Source organism: Poromitra crassiceps (genome assembly GCF_964638095.1).
Source record: "Poromitra crassiceps genome assembly, chromosome: 21".
NCBI classification, from domain to species: Eukaryota; Metazoa; Chordata; class Actinopteri; order Beryciformes; family Melamphaidae; genus Poromitra; species Poromitra crassiceps.
Window position 1 is genome coordinate 14,104,342 of NC_139638.1, and position 15,589 is coordinate 14,119,930.

The following is a 15,589-nucleotide window of genomic DNA, read 5'->3' on the forward strand; positions in this document are numbered from 1 at the left end:
TTCGTGAAATGATAGAAGGCCAGGGGCCAGTTAATAAACAAACAATATACATTTTTCTGTAGCGGTTTGTAGGTTTTTGGGGTGTCAGCCGGAGTTTAGTCTGACAATGTTGTGCACACCGGATAGTTAGTAAGGTTAAGTTAGTTAGGTTAAGTACATACATAAGTGCCTGGGTAGCAAGCAGACGGCGGTATTTGACAATTTAGCAGCTAAATCATAGACTATTGAAAGATAATCCATATTCCAGACTGAAATGCTATAACAGAAGTGGAGTATTGGCCAGAATGACATGAACATTTGGACACTTATTCGGCGGGGATCTTGCATGTTGCGTTCAGGTGCACTGTAAACTGTAAACTTTTGTTGTTGTTGTTGCAATAAATAAATAAATAAATAAATAAATTTAAATAAATAAATAAATACCACCAAGTCAACTATAATTTTATCCATAATATTCAGATAAATCACTACACAGCCACTTTGGTAGGAGAGCAGCACAGTCAGAAAGTAAAGTCCCAATGTGTTGCTATACCTTTTATTGGACACTAGATGTCCTCCTTGAGATGGTACTGTATATTGAGTGCAGTGAGTCCTGTCTTTGCTTTTAGCCCACTCTGCAGTGGTCATAACAAAACAAAACATGGCAATTGTCTCCTACAGTACAAACAAGTTTACCATATTTAATCAATGTTTAATTATGTCAGACATTAGGAGAGTGAAGTGGCTGTGTACCACTTCAACTCCCGTCTGTATACACATATAGCAATTACACATTTTGCCACTACAGAAAGTAAAATAAATAAATTACTTAATTAATTAATACCCAACAGTCACTAGATGGCAGTTAAAGTGTCTCTTAACAAGCCAAAGGCTAACAGCCCCCCAATCTAGAGTGTGCAGTGTAACTACCTGCAACACCCACATGACCAAAAGTGTTGAAAAGAGCAGCCGGCCAAAAAACAACAACAATGCAATCCATGGAAAAGAACAGCAAGCCTTCCTCTACATCTGCCTGGGAGAGCATCTGCCTAGCAACACATGACACATCTATGTGGGACTCAGTGCAGACAGTGGACTGCTTTACCCGGGCTTTAAAGAGCGTTCCGCATGCCTATACTGTATACTACGCCTGCACGATATGAGGAAAATCTGCGACGTGCGATAACATTGTTCAATATAGCGATGACGATACGATTTGCGATAAATAAACAAATATTAAAGTATGCATATTAGCTATACAGTTCCTATGTCTTTCTGCTTTAATAATGCTAACATGGACCCCAAACATAGCCTATACCCACTGAATAAAGAAATGAAATACACACTGACTCTAGCTGAAACTACACACAGCGTGTTTGGGCTTTGGCAGAGGGGCGGAGCGCACTGTTGCAAGGGAAAGGTGTACGCTGGATTTACAACACAAGACAAAAATGATCAGATGCTGAGTGGGAATGCATGACGCATGTAAATAAAACCACCTTTATTATTCATTGCGTTTCAGGCAGTCTTTGCGATGTGTTTATTGCGCATGTTCATATTGCGATGACGATGAAAATACGATTAATTGTGCAGCCCTACTATATACTGATATGTATGTGTGCAGTGATTTGAATCAGACTATCCTAGCAACCTTAACATTTCTGGACAGACGTGTTGTGCGTCTACTATTTGTGAGAATAATTTATGTTCACAACATTGAATAAATATCCTGTTTTTCTCACGAACATAAGATCACTTTGTCAACAAAATGGACAAGCTCAGACCACTACACAGGATCACACCTGTTTTCAAATGCATTACAGTATGTGGATAAACTTACCGAGTGCTGGCTTGCTGCTGGATGCGACGCCAGCCCCAGGTCAAAACACAGTGCTCTTTGTTCACTGTTCAATACTCAGAGTTGGCAGTGTTTGTTGCAGGCAGCGTGCAGTCTGTCTGACCCCCGGGTCTCTCAGCAGCCTCCCCCGGGTGAGGCGCATCCCTCTCAGCTGCTGGTCACTGACTCGCTTCCTCTTCGGCCTCCTAAGTTGTAAGAGTGGCACAACATCTCTAACATGGTATTGTAAAGCTAGTTGTCACAGAGAAACTTAGCAGCTGAAGTCATGTAAGATAACAGCTCTGATGCTCGGCTCCTAGCCTATCTCACTAGACTAGCCAGCCACAGTTTACAATTGACATGACATGTCATCTACGTGTGTCCGCGGGAGCCTGTTGTGTTCAAGTGCATGAAGTCATTGAAGTCCTTAAAGTCTACATTCCCACAGTTGAGCAACCTTGAAGACATCACTGCACCAAATGACTTAGCCAGAGCAATCTGTAAAGAGGGCTGTTATAGCGCCACTATCAGGTCAATAGGAGTATATATATATTTTAGATCAGAGCAATAAGTAAATGTGGGACGAGCCAAGGAAACCTATTGTTTTTTAATCAGCTCAGAGTACATCTCTGCACACCTGTACCAAGTTTGCCTCGCGCCACTTGGTCTCCATAGGGTTCCATTGCCGTTGCCACCCAGACAGTGACGCGGTTTGTTTACCAAAATGCTGCTCGGCTGATCCCTTGTATGTCCAGTTTTGTTCAGAATATATCTATATCTGCAAAATGTGGTGCTTTTATCACAAAATGAACGATAGGTTAGCTATGCCGCTAGGTATACTACTAGCCGGCCGGCTGGTCTCCCAAACGCCATTCAACTTTACAATTGAATGTAAATAGGCCTAGATCTGTCTCGACACAGCACATCACTTGGAATGACTAAAAACGAACAGTTAGAAATCAAAGTTTACCACACGGGTCAAGAAATGTGGTCAAAACATGGCTCAGTGTACTTACTTCTCTTCCGGTCTCCCTGCAAAGTGGCGCGGTGCGGCGCGCTGCTCGAGAAATCGGTGACCCTCGGGCGATCTTTTTTTCCCATGATGGCGAAGGCTAGACGAAGGCATGACCCGCCCCTCTCTGCCTCTAATTGGCTGACTACACTCGGCTGCTCTCGCCTGCTTCCCAGGCGAGCCAGAAGTAATCTCAAACGAGCCTAAATAATTATAGCCTACACTTTGTTTCATTCAATGTCACGATGCTGCGCGGGGGGAAGTAGGCTACTTCTACGAAAATAGTGTCCGCTGTTTATCTCCCTTTCTGCTGCCTGCAGCATGTTGAAGAAATAAATGTTCAGTTTGAACAACACCCGTTCTGGTCATTATAGAGCAAGATGATCGCTTCCACTACACAACAGTGTATTTACGTAGGCTACGTTACATCACAACACTGTATTTACGTAGGCTACGTTACATATTTGAGATGAGATGATGATGAGATCAACTTTATTGTCCCAGAAAGGAAATTTGTCTTGGGCAAAAGTGCGCATGTGCGTTACAAAAACACAAGTAAACACAAACAGGACAGACACAGCATTGCACTAGGACACAGTGGGGAGATGCCAACTGAGACATGAAATTGCACAGCCCTATTGCACAATTGTTTAAATCATACATACCCGTAGGTAAAATAATATAAAATCAACAATAAAACCAGCAGCGGGATATTGGATAAAAGAATAAAAGAGTAATAGAATAAAACATTATTTGCGGGAATGAGAGGGATCTCACACTTGTACTGATGTCCAGCATGACTGGTGACGAGGGAAACATGAGTTTGTTTACTGCGTCGCAGAGAGAGAGAGGGGGTTAGGGTGACATAGGGTGAGAGAGGGGTTCTCGCCCTCTCTCCTCTTCTCCCCTACCCTCCTCTCCTCTCTCCCTCTCTCCTCTCCCCTCCTCTCCTCTCTCCCTCTCTCCTCCTCTCCTCTCCTCTCCCCCCTCCCCCTCTCCCCTCTGCTCCTCTCTCCCCCTCTCCCCTCCTTTTCCCCCCCCTCCTCTCCCTCTCCCCTCTGCTCCTCTCTCCCCCTCTCTCCTCCTCCTCTCCCCTCCTCTCCCCTCCCCCTCTCCCCTCTCTCCTCCTCTCCCCTCCCCTCTCCCCTTCTCTGCCCCCCTCTCCTCTCTCCCCCTCTCTCCTCCTCTCCTCTCCCTCTCTCCCCTCCTCTCCTCTCCCCCTCTCCCCTCTCTCCTCCTCTCCCCCTCTCCCCTTCTCTGCCCCCCTCTCCTCTCCCCCTCTCCTCTCCCCTCCTCTCCAGGCAGCCTCTCTGGTCTCTCTGAGCCACCCCGCTCAGCGGTCGCCTTTTATACACGGTACGAAACAGCGCAGGACAACGCGATTGGCTGGCTCAGATTTGAAACAGAGCCAGCCAATCGCCAATCGCGTTGTCCTGTGATGACGTAATGTCCTGTTCCCCATGGATGGACCATATATGGACTTCCTCCCCCCGACTTCCTCCCCCCGACCAAATTTGCGTGTTGTCAAATAAATGCTGTCAAACTCTCGTTGTTTTCGGCCGACTACTTTCCATTTAAATGTTCAAACGGTTGGTAAACATGCTTGTCCGACGTATCTAGGCTTTCTTCTGTGTTTGTTTCATGTAGTGTTAGCTAGCTAATAACGTTTGTTTACAACTGTCAAACTCGCTGTTTTTTTGCAGACTCGTTAACGTTACGTTACAGCTCGGAACCCGGATGTTGTAGCTGTAGTAAGCCTGTGCCGCCGAATCCAGAGTTCTCTTTGCTCATGTTTGCCCTTTGCAGAGGGAATTCTGAATAACCAAATCTTGACCCGCTCTTTATGGTCACTGGACACCCAACAACACAACACGAACGAACCATTTTTGTCTTCTTTGTCTGTTTTTGTCTTCAACACGTCAGTTTGTGCGGAGGTAACCGGAACCAGGGGTAACCGGAAGTAAATGTAAACATCCCCGTTGATTTGGTCTTACAACCCCGTGTTTAAAGGTACATGGACGTTACTCTGCAGAAACTACAGTAACAAAATCACGAATTGCTCTGTTTTTACTTGAGTTAAACTGTGTTTACTTGTGTTTAGCCTCCACTATGCACTACTATCATGAGTCAAATAAACAATCTAGTGCATTTGACTTATACAACATGCTCTTAACATATCGAAGTACATAACATTTGGTCTGTGATAATAGATGAATAATATTAGAAATATATATTATTTAAAAACCAAGATTGCATCCTAAAGGAATGGTCAAACAATGAAACAAGCTAAGAGAAATAAGTATTTGCTATGACATGTGACTTTTTGCAGGTGGTATTGAAAGATTCCAGTCCTGTGGAGCTGATGCATCACATCTGCACATGTGTGGCTGGAACAGCATTCTGCAACCACTGTATTTGTGGTTCCAGTCGGCACATTACTCCCAGCTTCAGTGGTCCCCCCTGTGCTCAGCTGTACCGAGGGAGAACAATGGCACAAGCCCAGAACTTTGGCAAGTCAAGAAAAATGCATATTAACCTGTTGCACTATAATTATACGCCTGTTGGTGATATTTTCTAATCTATATCCTCCCTACCTTAATAGGGTATAAAGCCAGGCCCTGTGGATAAAAGGACTGTGCTGTCTGCTAAGCCAAAGTGCAGAGCAACAACAGAGGGTGTGAGGTAAAAGATCTATCTATCTATAAAAGGGAGCAAGTGATCTCTGTGATTTTTTTCCCCAGAAGTGATGTCACTCAACTAGAAATAATGTCATCAGTGATGATAGATTTACTGTATTGCAATATGCTACATGAATGTTTGAATGAAAATATGCATACGCCACTTATATAAACTTTATGTTCCACACAGGAGCACACTCTACAAAGGCCTCTCTCACTTGCCTGATCTTTCCGTCCTTCGGGTGACAGAGGTGTATAAGGATTTCTCCGCAGCTGAGGCGCCGATGATTTGCAGCATGGGCATCAGCTGTGAAGTTCCTCTAGTTTGACTCTGCCCTTGGCAAGGTTCAAGCCAGTAGTCCTTTGTCCTACCAACAACAAGCGATGGCAAAGAGAGACCTGTCCTTCCATGCTGCCCCACCACCTCCATCTCTGCCTCTTCAGAATTACCGACTGCAGCCATCCAGTTCCATGTTTGTATGTACTGAACCACAACAGCTACACCTTAAATGTCTTGAGGTCACCTGGGTTATGGCACAGAAATGTGAGTGTGCTACCAGAGCACAAAGTTCATGTGCTGACTGGCATCGCCTAAGGAGGCCTAGACTGACTGCCTCACGTTTCAGGGAGATCTGTCAAGTTAGAGAGAACTCTGAGGAAGGTCTGGCTAACCGGATACTGCAAGGGACCCGTCAGACAGCAGCTATGAAGAGGGGGATCGAAATGGAAGCAGATGCTATCTGGGAGTATTGCCAGCTGAAGAGGGTCAACCACTACCCCTGTGGATTTGTAATCCACCCCGATGCTCCTTGGCTGGGGGCATCTCCAGATGGGTTGATCTTTGACCCTTCAGAGCCATGTCAGTTTGGTCTAATTGAGATGAAGTGCCCAAACGTTAAGAGCTATGTTGACTGCCCGTATCTCAAAATGAATTTGGGGAAATTGGAGCTAAAACAAACGCATGCTTACTACTCACAAGTGCAGGGGCAGATGCTAATAACTGGAATGGATTGGTGTGATTTTGTGGTTTCAGCCGAAGAAGACATACTAATTCAACGAATATACAGGGACAGTGATATGTTGGACGTGATCAGAGAGAAAGTAGACAGGTTTTATTTCCATGTCTACATGCAGAAATGCCTGTAAGGTTTCAAGATTGAGACATCAAATATTGTACACTATGCAAATCAAATGTGTTGAGCATCAATCATCTTAATGGGAAATGTTTTCATGATTAATAACACTGCCTTCCCACCATGTTAACACAATAAAATTGTCAATTGGCTGAGTGACTCCTGCTGTTTTTATTTTAATACAGTTAACCTAAGTCCACAATTTTAACAATTGTAGCTGTATGGGGCAGTTCACAAAAAATAAAATCCCCCTTAACCAGAGTGCTATCCATCCAGATTATTTTGGTGTAATTTGCTTAGTTTTTCTGATAAAAGCTGTTGACAAATTTGACAAAAGTGTTTTCTTTGAGTGAAATCAGATATCTCAACAAGGCAAATCACACCAAAATAATCTGGATGGATAGACAACACTCCTGGTATCCAGGTAAGGGCAAAAAAGTTTCAGAATGTTGTGGGAATTGACCCTTTTTGACAACTGTACAACTTAACAATGACCACTGTAACTTAATGATTGTGATTTTATTATCTTGCACCTTTAAATTGTCATGAAACACTCAAAAGACATTTTTATCAGACAATTTATTTACCAATTAAAACGACAAGGAATTTAGCTGCTGTCGGGTGGAAAAGTGTACATTGAAGACTGAATAGTTCATATCAAGTTCCTCAGAAGAGGTAGTTATGGCTACAATTTTCAATTTTCACATCTCCATTTCTTGACCAGGGGTCCATTTTGGTAATTTGAGAGGAGACATGCGACTGTGAATATTTGATTTATGCTCCCTGATATAGAGAGAGGGATAGTGGTATCAAAGAGTTTGTTCTCTTTTACTCTTCTGATCAACCTCTCCACATGGACTCTCAAACGGCCAATGGACTGCGTCTTCAGAACATCCACCTCTGGCATTTGGGTCCTCTTGGAGAGGAAGGCAGGATGATGAACACTCCCAGGCACAAGGTCATCCACCAAGAATCCCTTGTCAACCATGACGGCCATGTCAGGTGTTAAGAGTGATGTAATACCCGACTGACGAAACACCTCCTTGTCACTCATGGAACCCTCAAAGAGTGGCGACACAAAAGTCAGGGCTCCATGAGGGGACATGCCCACCATGGCCTTGAAGGTGCAGTGGGACTTGTAGGTGGAGAAGACTTCACTCTGAAGGAGGAGGGATGAAGGTGTTTGACACCATAGCTCTGTGAAATCAAGGACTATGTGTGTGTTGCTGTAGCTGCCGTCAAATTCATGTGGCCTTGTGGCCTTCACAGCTGCAGGTGACATCCAGATACAGATGGAGCCCAGTAAGCTGTAGAGGAAGTTGGCCCAGGTTACAATGATTCGGCTGACTGTCGCTCGGGGGATGTTAAATCTATGGCCAAGCTCCCTCTGGGTACAGCCGGTGGACAGGTATGTCAGGAAAAGGAAGAGCTCATCTATCGGCAACAGTTTCTGGAGGGAGAAAAGTTTAATGAGCTGTTAGTTTTTTTTCCATTTCATTTATTGAGTTTAAAATTACAGGGACAGTGCGCACATTAATAAACATTTCTGTAAATGCGCCAGTTTAGCCAGCTTGGGTAATTTTCAACCGTAGTCCCTGGGCAGTAAGATGGTAAAAACTGATAAAACAAAAAGTACATTCAAACCGGAACAGCAATACTGTACCTATAGTGCCACATCACATACAATAACATAAAATACATATACAATAAGGAATAATACATAAAAACATAAATCAAAACACGTCTTGTTACACGGTATGGTCACACACTTGATTGTCTCTCAACCAAGATTTTAAGTTGACTTTAAAGGAGTGGTAAGTGTCACAGTGTCTAACCTGTAGTGGGAGACTGTTCCATGTGTGAGCTGCTCTCACTGAAAAGGCTGTTCCATGTGTGAGCTGCTCTCACTGAAAAGACTGTTCCATGTGTGAGCTGCTCTCACTGAAAAGACTGTTCCATGTGTGAGCTGCTCTCACTGAAAAGACTGTTCCATGTGTGAGCTGCTCTCACTGAAAAGACTGTTCCATGTGTGAGCTGCTCTCACTGAAAAGGCTGCCTGTCCGAAGGCAGACCTCCTCATAGGAATTAAACAATCGCCTCTTGCCACAGACCTGGTGCGTCTGTCATCCATTGTTTTTTGCTTAACAAAAGCACTAAGGGGGGGAGGGGCCAAGCCATGCAGAATCTTATAAACAAGACTGGCGTTTGTGATTTTAATGAAATTATCCCAGCTTAGTAGATTTTGATTTCTTAGGCAATGACAGTGATGATGGGTGTTTGGCTTCCTGTCAAGCACTTTAAGAGCCTGGTGGTGTACCGACTGTAAAGGTTTGAGTGCTGTACAGGATAAGAGCCTGGTGGTATACCTACTGTAAAGGTTTGAGTGCTGTACAGGAGGCCTGAGCCCAGCTAGTCAAGCAATAAGACACATGTGACATGATCATGGCATGAAAAAATAGCGTTGCTGCCCTGCTATTTAGACAGTTCCTAATATGGCGGAAATTGGACAGGTTGAACTTCACTATGTTTGTCACATTCTTAATTTGCTTTTTAAAGGTCAGATTTGAGTCAATTGTCAAACCAAGATATTTTATATCAGTTACTACTGTCAGCTCCCCCCCCCCCCAGTTGTTTAAAAGTATCCTCTTCATGCCCCATGTGTGTGTGTGTGTGTGTGTGTGTGTGTGTGTGTGTGTGTGTGTGTGTGTGTGTGTGTGTGTGTGTGTGTGTGTGTGTGTGTGTGTGTGTGTGTGTGTGTGTGTACTTACAGTTGGTCTGGTTAAATGGCTTTCAGTTGTCGTGCTAGTGACATCGGCTTTCCTTGCTCTGGTGACCCTAACTATTTTGGCTGTTGCTGCCTCGATCAGGTTCCAAAATGCCATCAGATGATTGTATGTTGGGAATCTTCAAAAGAACAAAACATAATAACAAAAGCAAGTCAAGCATCAATACATATTAATTAGCCAGAGAGAGAAAAAGCAATACACTAAAAAAGACAAAATATTTACAATATTTAACACAAAGAGAAGAAATACACAATTATATACAGTCAGTATGCATGGGCCTGAGAGGGCAGTCATAGATGTAATCATTTAGACTAGATGTATAAACTTTGTTTTTGTTATGTTCATTGTATTATTCATTCTGTTATTCATCGGAAAGTATATTGAGACACACCTTGGTGTGATTTTGGACTTAAAATAAAACTGCTTCATTTTGATCTTACAACTATACCATTATTTATTTATTAGCTTGATGGGTTTATTTTAGACTAATGATAGATGTCTTACCTGGTGTAAAATCGGATGTCTTCTGGGGAGGAAGCAAATCGCTGGAGTCCAAAAGTGTTTTGTAGATGATATGTTTGGAGCTGCTGTCTGAGCGCCTCGATTTCCCTCAACATCTCTTCATACTGCGCCCGGTCGACACATATGGTACGGCTGGCCCCATAGTCGTGGTCCAGAACCATCGGTACTGTTTGTTGAATGTCCTCCTCAGGATCCGGCCCAGGCTCCGGACTTGACGGTCGAGGTCCGCGCTCCCAAACACCAGCTCGTGTCTTGTTGGTGTAGTTGTTCCACTCAAACAATGATGGTACGGAGCTTGCTTCTAACATCCGTCTACCCTTAGCAGTAGTGTTGATTTGATTATCCTCGAAATGTCGGCTGCATACCTTTGTGTGTTTGGTCACTGAAAATCTCATCCTCCTGATTTTCTGTAGCCACCGTGCACGAAGGATGGTGTTTTTTGGGAAGCAGTGGAAGCTCATCCAACTATTATAGCGACTTGAAGCTGAGCAAAGAGGCACACAGCAGTGGTCATTAGAGCCACCCATACCTCTTTGTAACTTGTGCACATCTCGTACATTATATTTCTTTTTCCTCACAGCACTCATCTTGTCTTGTCATTCGGAGCTCTCAGTGTTTTGCTATAGCTTCTAGCTAAGGGTTCGTTAGCTAACGTTAGTTAGTTTAGCCAGCTTAAACGTCATACAAGTCCGTAATCATTAAATTCGTGTCCGTGTCCAGGCAGCGGTCAAATCAAATATCCATTCAGCCAAGTCCGTAATCCAAATTCAGTAATCAGTTCCAGAAATAGTGTCGAAAAACCAGATAGTTGGAGATAAGTTTTGATACACACAGCGACTAGCACAGCGACAGGAAGACGCTAAAACGGAAACTGGCTCGCCGGGTTGGCAAGAAACCGGAAGTTCGTCTAATCGTTTGTACGCCTACAACTCTGAACACAAACCTGTCCAGTGTCCAATTTGTAAAGGCTAGCACTCCAGTGAACAGGTTTTAGCCATTTACATACTGTGAAGAGCGTTCTCAATGTTATTAAAAACAGTTGGTGTTAAACAGAAACATAATTTGTATTGTATACCTTCGTTTAGATGCTTTGTTTATTGTTTTAATCTGCGAACTAACCATTTTTCTATGCCTTTTAAAAACATGAATTACGCCGCTTTTACTCTGAAGGTAACCGGAAGTCTTATATTCGCTAGCCCCGCAAACCGGAAGTAAACCGGAAGTCTTATATTCGTTGATAGGACACAGCTCAAACCAAGACCATCTTCAAGTCACTTCCTGTATTTATGTCACATGGGTTTTGCTGCAACTGTCAGGCCCCCTTAGGGGGGCAGTTCCAAATTAAGTGCTTTATGTAGAAAATTCAGTTTGGTATTTTCTTCACTTGGCACTAGCAACTACTCTGTAGCAGCTACTCTGTAGCAACTACTCTGTAGCAGCTACTCTAGCAGCTACTCTGTAGCAACTACTCTGTAGCAGCTAGCAGCTACTCTGTAGCAACTACTCTGTAGCAGCTACTCTAGCAGCTACTCTGTAGCAACTACTCTGTAGCAGGCTACTTGAGTGTAAAACAATGCAGTTTGCTGGGATGAAGTGTAATGTAATCCACAAAATTACCATCTCAACAGCAAAATAGTGTACACTATTTTGCTGTTGAGATGGTAATTTTATATGCCTAGATTGTTCGGCCAATTTGATATGCCTACATACATGCCTATATATATATATATATATATATATATATATATATATATATATATATATATATATATATATATATATGCATATATATATATAGACCTGTTGTACGTGTAACACAAACCACTTGAAGTCCTAAAGTGCAGTGTTGGGGGTAGCTCATTACAAAAGTAACATATTACATGTAATATATTACAGTCATATTATACCAGTTACTTTGTCAAGTAACACAAGTTACAAATTGAGTATTTTTTTTTAAATCAAAGCACATATTTAAATAAAGATACAATCATTTCCAAATCAAATTGTGTGTTGTTATGCAAGTAACCAACACTATAGATGACAATAACAAAGGAAAAGGATAACATTTAGAATTTTGGATGGTTTACCCTGACTTCTTCAAGACGGTTGAAATTATTTTTCAGGATGGTTCCGGGTCGGCGATGTCATTCTGCTACTAATGCAAAAGTAGTGTAATAAGTAATGAGTTACTCTACACAGACAGTAATATTGTAAAGTAACTTACTTTCAAGTAACTAGTAATATGTAGTATATTACATTTTGAAAGTAACTTGCCCAACGCTGCTAAAGTTGATGCTAATATTATACAAAGGGTGCTGGACTATTTGCTTTTTATTGCATGGAGAACACAACAGTCACTAGTGAGGCATCAGAAGAAGAGCTCCATGTAGTTAATATCACTCTAAAACATTTTGAGTTGCCATACTTCTCTGAGGAAACAAACCATCAGTGAAATGGAGTGAGCGGTGAAAAGCATGTCAACTTAGTGTGACTAGCCAGACATGAACCCTGATGGGAAGATCATGCAGCCCTGTTCATTGAGTGTCTTTAAGTGGAGAACACTGTGGTGTGTTTCTGTAGATCAGCAGAACTGTTGCCAGTTTAGATCAAAGAGAAAAAATTGAACCCTGCAAAGAGAATTAGGCTCTTTACATTACTGCCACTTCAAATCAATGTGTCTCCCAGTCCTTCTGTCCCTCCTGTCTTGTTAAGTCAGTGGGACATGAATTGAGGCAACAGAATTGCAGTCAAGTACACTGAGGATATACTGTGTACATATATGTTATGTTCCAAATCCTACAGGTTTATGGTTTGCTCGTCTCATTATAGTGATCTGTGCATTGCCAGATGATTTCAGATCTGTCAATCACACACCCCATTCAAAACCTTTTTCAGACACACACACACACACACACACACACACACACACACACACGATAAGCATTTACATTTACATTACATTTGTACAGTCTCTGTGCCCCCTCAACCTTCTCACTCACGTTTGCCCATCCACATATTCCACACAGCCCATAAGTGAACCCTGTGAGTCAGTGCCAGCTTAGCTCTGGGAGCTGAAGGACAGTTTATCCAGGTAGGTGAGAGCTTTGCAGGCCACCAGGCCATAGTAGGTCTTGAACAGTGAGCATCCAGCATCCTTCTGCCCTAGGTCTGCCCACACTGTATCCAGTTCCTGGCTGCTGATCCCGGCTGAGCTGAACAGATAGCGGTAGCAGCAGGCATTGTAGCGGATGTGCTTCTCCCCTGAGAACCTGGCGCTGTGAGCTGGTGCCACACCGGACCTCTGGGCACAAAGGCCCACAAAAACATCAGCTGGCACGGGTGCACGTACTCCCGCAGAGGCTACATAAACCTTTCGGACAACATCCTGAGATAGAACATAGGCCGTCCCGTCACAGTAGTCAGGGAGGTACCTGTCAGGGTAGAGGGCTGGGGGCAGGTATCCGGGGCTGGCGGGGTCACGATCGGGGGCATCTCTCTGGATCACCCTACCTAGATAGAGGTCCTCAGGGTGCCTGTGGAGCCCCAGAAGATAGCCTCCAAGGGCAGGTAGGTTGACAAACACAGAGTCCTTGGTCAGCAAGACAAAGCGTGCCACAGGGCAGAAGGTGACCACCCAGCGGAGTGCCAGCATTGTCCTTTCTGTTGGGCCGCGGAGAGAGGAGTCTGCCACTGCATGACCCTGGACCATGTCACCATGGTGGTCAGACTCTCTCATAAGGGCCTCTTGTGCAGTAGAGGTCTGAGTTGATCCTAAGAAGAACAGCACCCCCACTTGGAAACCTTGGATGTGTGTCTGGTTGGCCCAGGACCTCCTGATTGCATCTCTTTGGGTAATATTGGCTGGGGAGCTGAAGATTAGAGTAAGGAGGAAGAGATCAGAGTTTAGGCAGGCATCAGGGTTCGTGATGGGGTAAGCCTGGGACACGTTCTCCCTGGAGCCGGCGCTGCTGAGGTCCAGTTTCCTTGCCTTCTCCCTTACATCAACGACCATCCCATCAGTATAGAGCCAAGGGGTAGGCTGGAGGAGGTACTCTTCAACAAAGTCTGCCCCAAACAACAGCGCATGGAAAAGTAGCACATTGAAGAGCAGGAAACACCACTGGTGGGTACGCAACTTGCACAGAGAGCACTGGAGGATGAGATAGAGAGTACAGAGTATATGAATTTCCATAAGTCTGACCCAACTCAGTAGATCAACGTTGATGAGCATTAATTTGGCCATCGATCAAATCAATCAATAGTATACTGTATTGATTATCCGAATTCAAAACCATCGACATTATTTTTTTTAATAAGATACAAATAATTAACACTGTACCTGCATGATACCTGCTCCAACTGCCTTGTTGTGTCTCTGCGTGAATTCGTATACACCCAGCTGTAGGTGACCAAGGGACCTCCAGCCTCGGCCAGGTCTGCAGCAATACTAGCCAACAGAGAGGGTTTCCACTGCCAGGAAATCCTAGCAGCATGTAACCTTACACCCCAACCCTAAGTCACATGACTAATCAAGAGGAGATGATCCTGTATCACGCATACAACATTAATGACACGAACAAGGCAAGTTAGATGACATTCAAAAACAAATAGGCCTGGACTAAACCATTGAATGGACTAAACCAAGTTGTTGTTTTGATCATCTTATTTTCAGCACACAAGAGCAACCCAGACCAAGTGATGTGCTAAACTAAAGCAAGCAAAACAGAATGATGTCAGAATACCAGATGACACTTTGATTCTCATGACTTTTGATGAGAAGAGCAAAAGGGATTGTCAGCCTTGTTTCCGTATGCTATATCCAGACCTGCATGCTTAATGCACAACAGAATATTATTTTTGAGAAATACAGAAATGAGGGATGAAGGTGATCATTTGGTGATGATGGTCATGATGTTGGTGATGATTGTATAATCAATAATTTACTATAACATCACAACATGTAGATGTTTATAACCATGATGGTGGGGTGATGATGTAAATGCTTTTGTGAAATTGCTTCTTATTTTATTTACTTATTTTAAATATAAGATTTAAAATCTCATTGTTGAAGTAGGGGCAGGATAAGATAAGCATTGTGCTTCCTGCTCTTTCTCGAACATAATTGTCTTTCATATATTTTTTTATTATTCAAATGTGTTGTTTGTTTATGATTGATCTTTTACTGTTTTGTGTTTTATTGTTTGAGATAAATAAAGAAATTAAATTAAATTAAATTAAATGAACAGGGATACAACAGGAACAGAGATGTGTGTGCAACAGAGCACATAATCTGTTAGAAGTATTGACTTAGAGGTGTAGCCTGTGCCTATACTACCTTATTCACCGTGCGAACGCAGAGGAAAACACGAGAGAGACTGCTAACAGTAGTGTTGCAATATTGTGTGAAGCTTCAATCAGTAGACTTGGGAAGGAAAAGCAAACTTGTGAAAAGATTTTAAAGAGTCTATCGTTCATCTTCATGAGTGTTTGTAGACTGGGTGACTGGCTCAGTCTGGATGTGATGTCCGAACTTCCACCAACTTTCCTACACAGGAGAGAACAGGTTTGAGAGCAGGTCACGTGGGGGATGGGTTTACCCAGGCTAGTTTTGATCCCCAAACCCCTTTTCTTTTCACTGTAAA

At 43.2% G+C, this 15,589-nt stretch overlaps 1 protein-coding gene across 1 annotated transcript; it reads right to left on the bottom strand.

Moving 5' to 3' along the window:
* Window positions 1-13,005: 13,005 nt before the first annotated feature.
* On the bottom strand, window positions 13,006-14,292 carry b3galt9 (beta-1,3-galactosyltransferase 9; the record flags this gene model as incomplete). Its single annotated transcript, XM_083657328.1, has 2 exons — window positions 13,006-14,097; window positions 14,287-14,292. The coding sequence occupies 2 exons, from the start codon at window positions 14,290-14,292 to the stop codon at window positions 13,006-13,008; spliced, it is 1,098 nt and encodes a 365-aa protein (XP_083513454.1).
* Window positions 14,293-15,589: the final 1,297 nt, after the last annotated feature.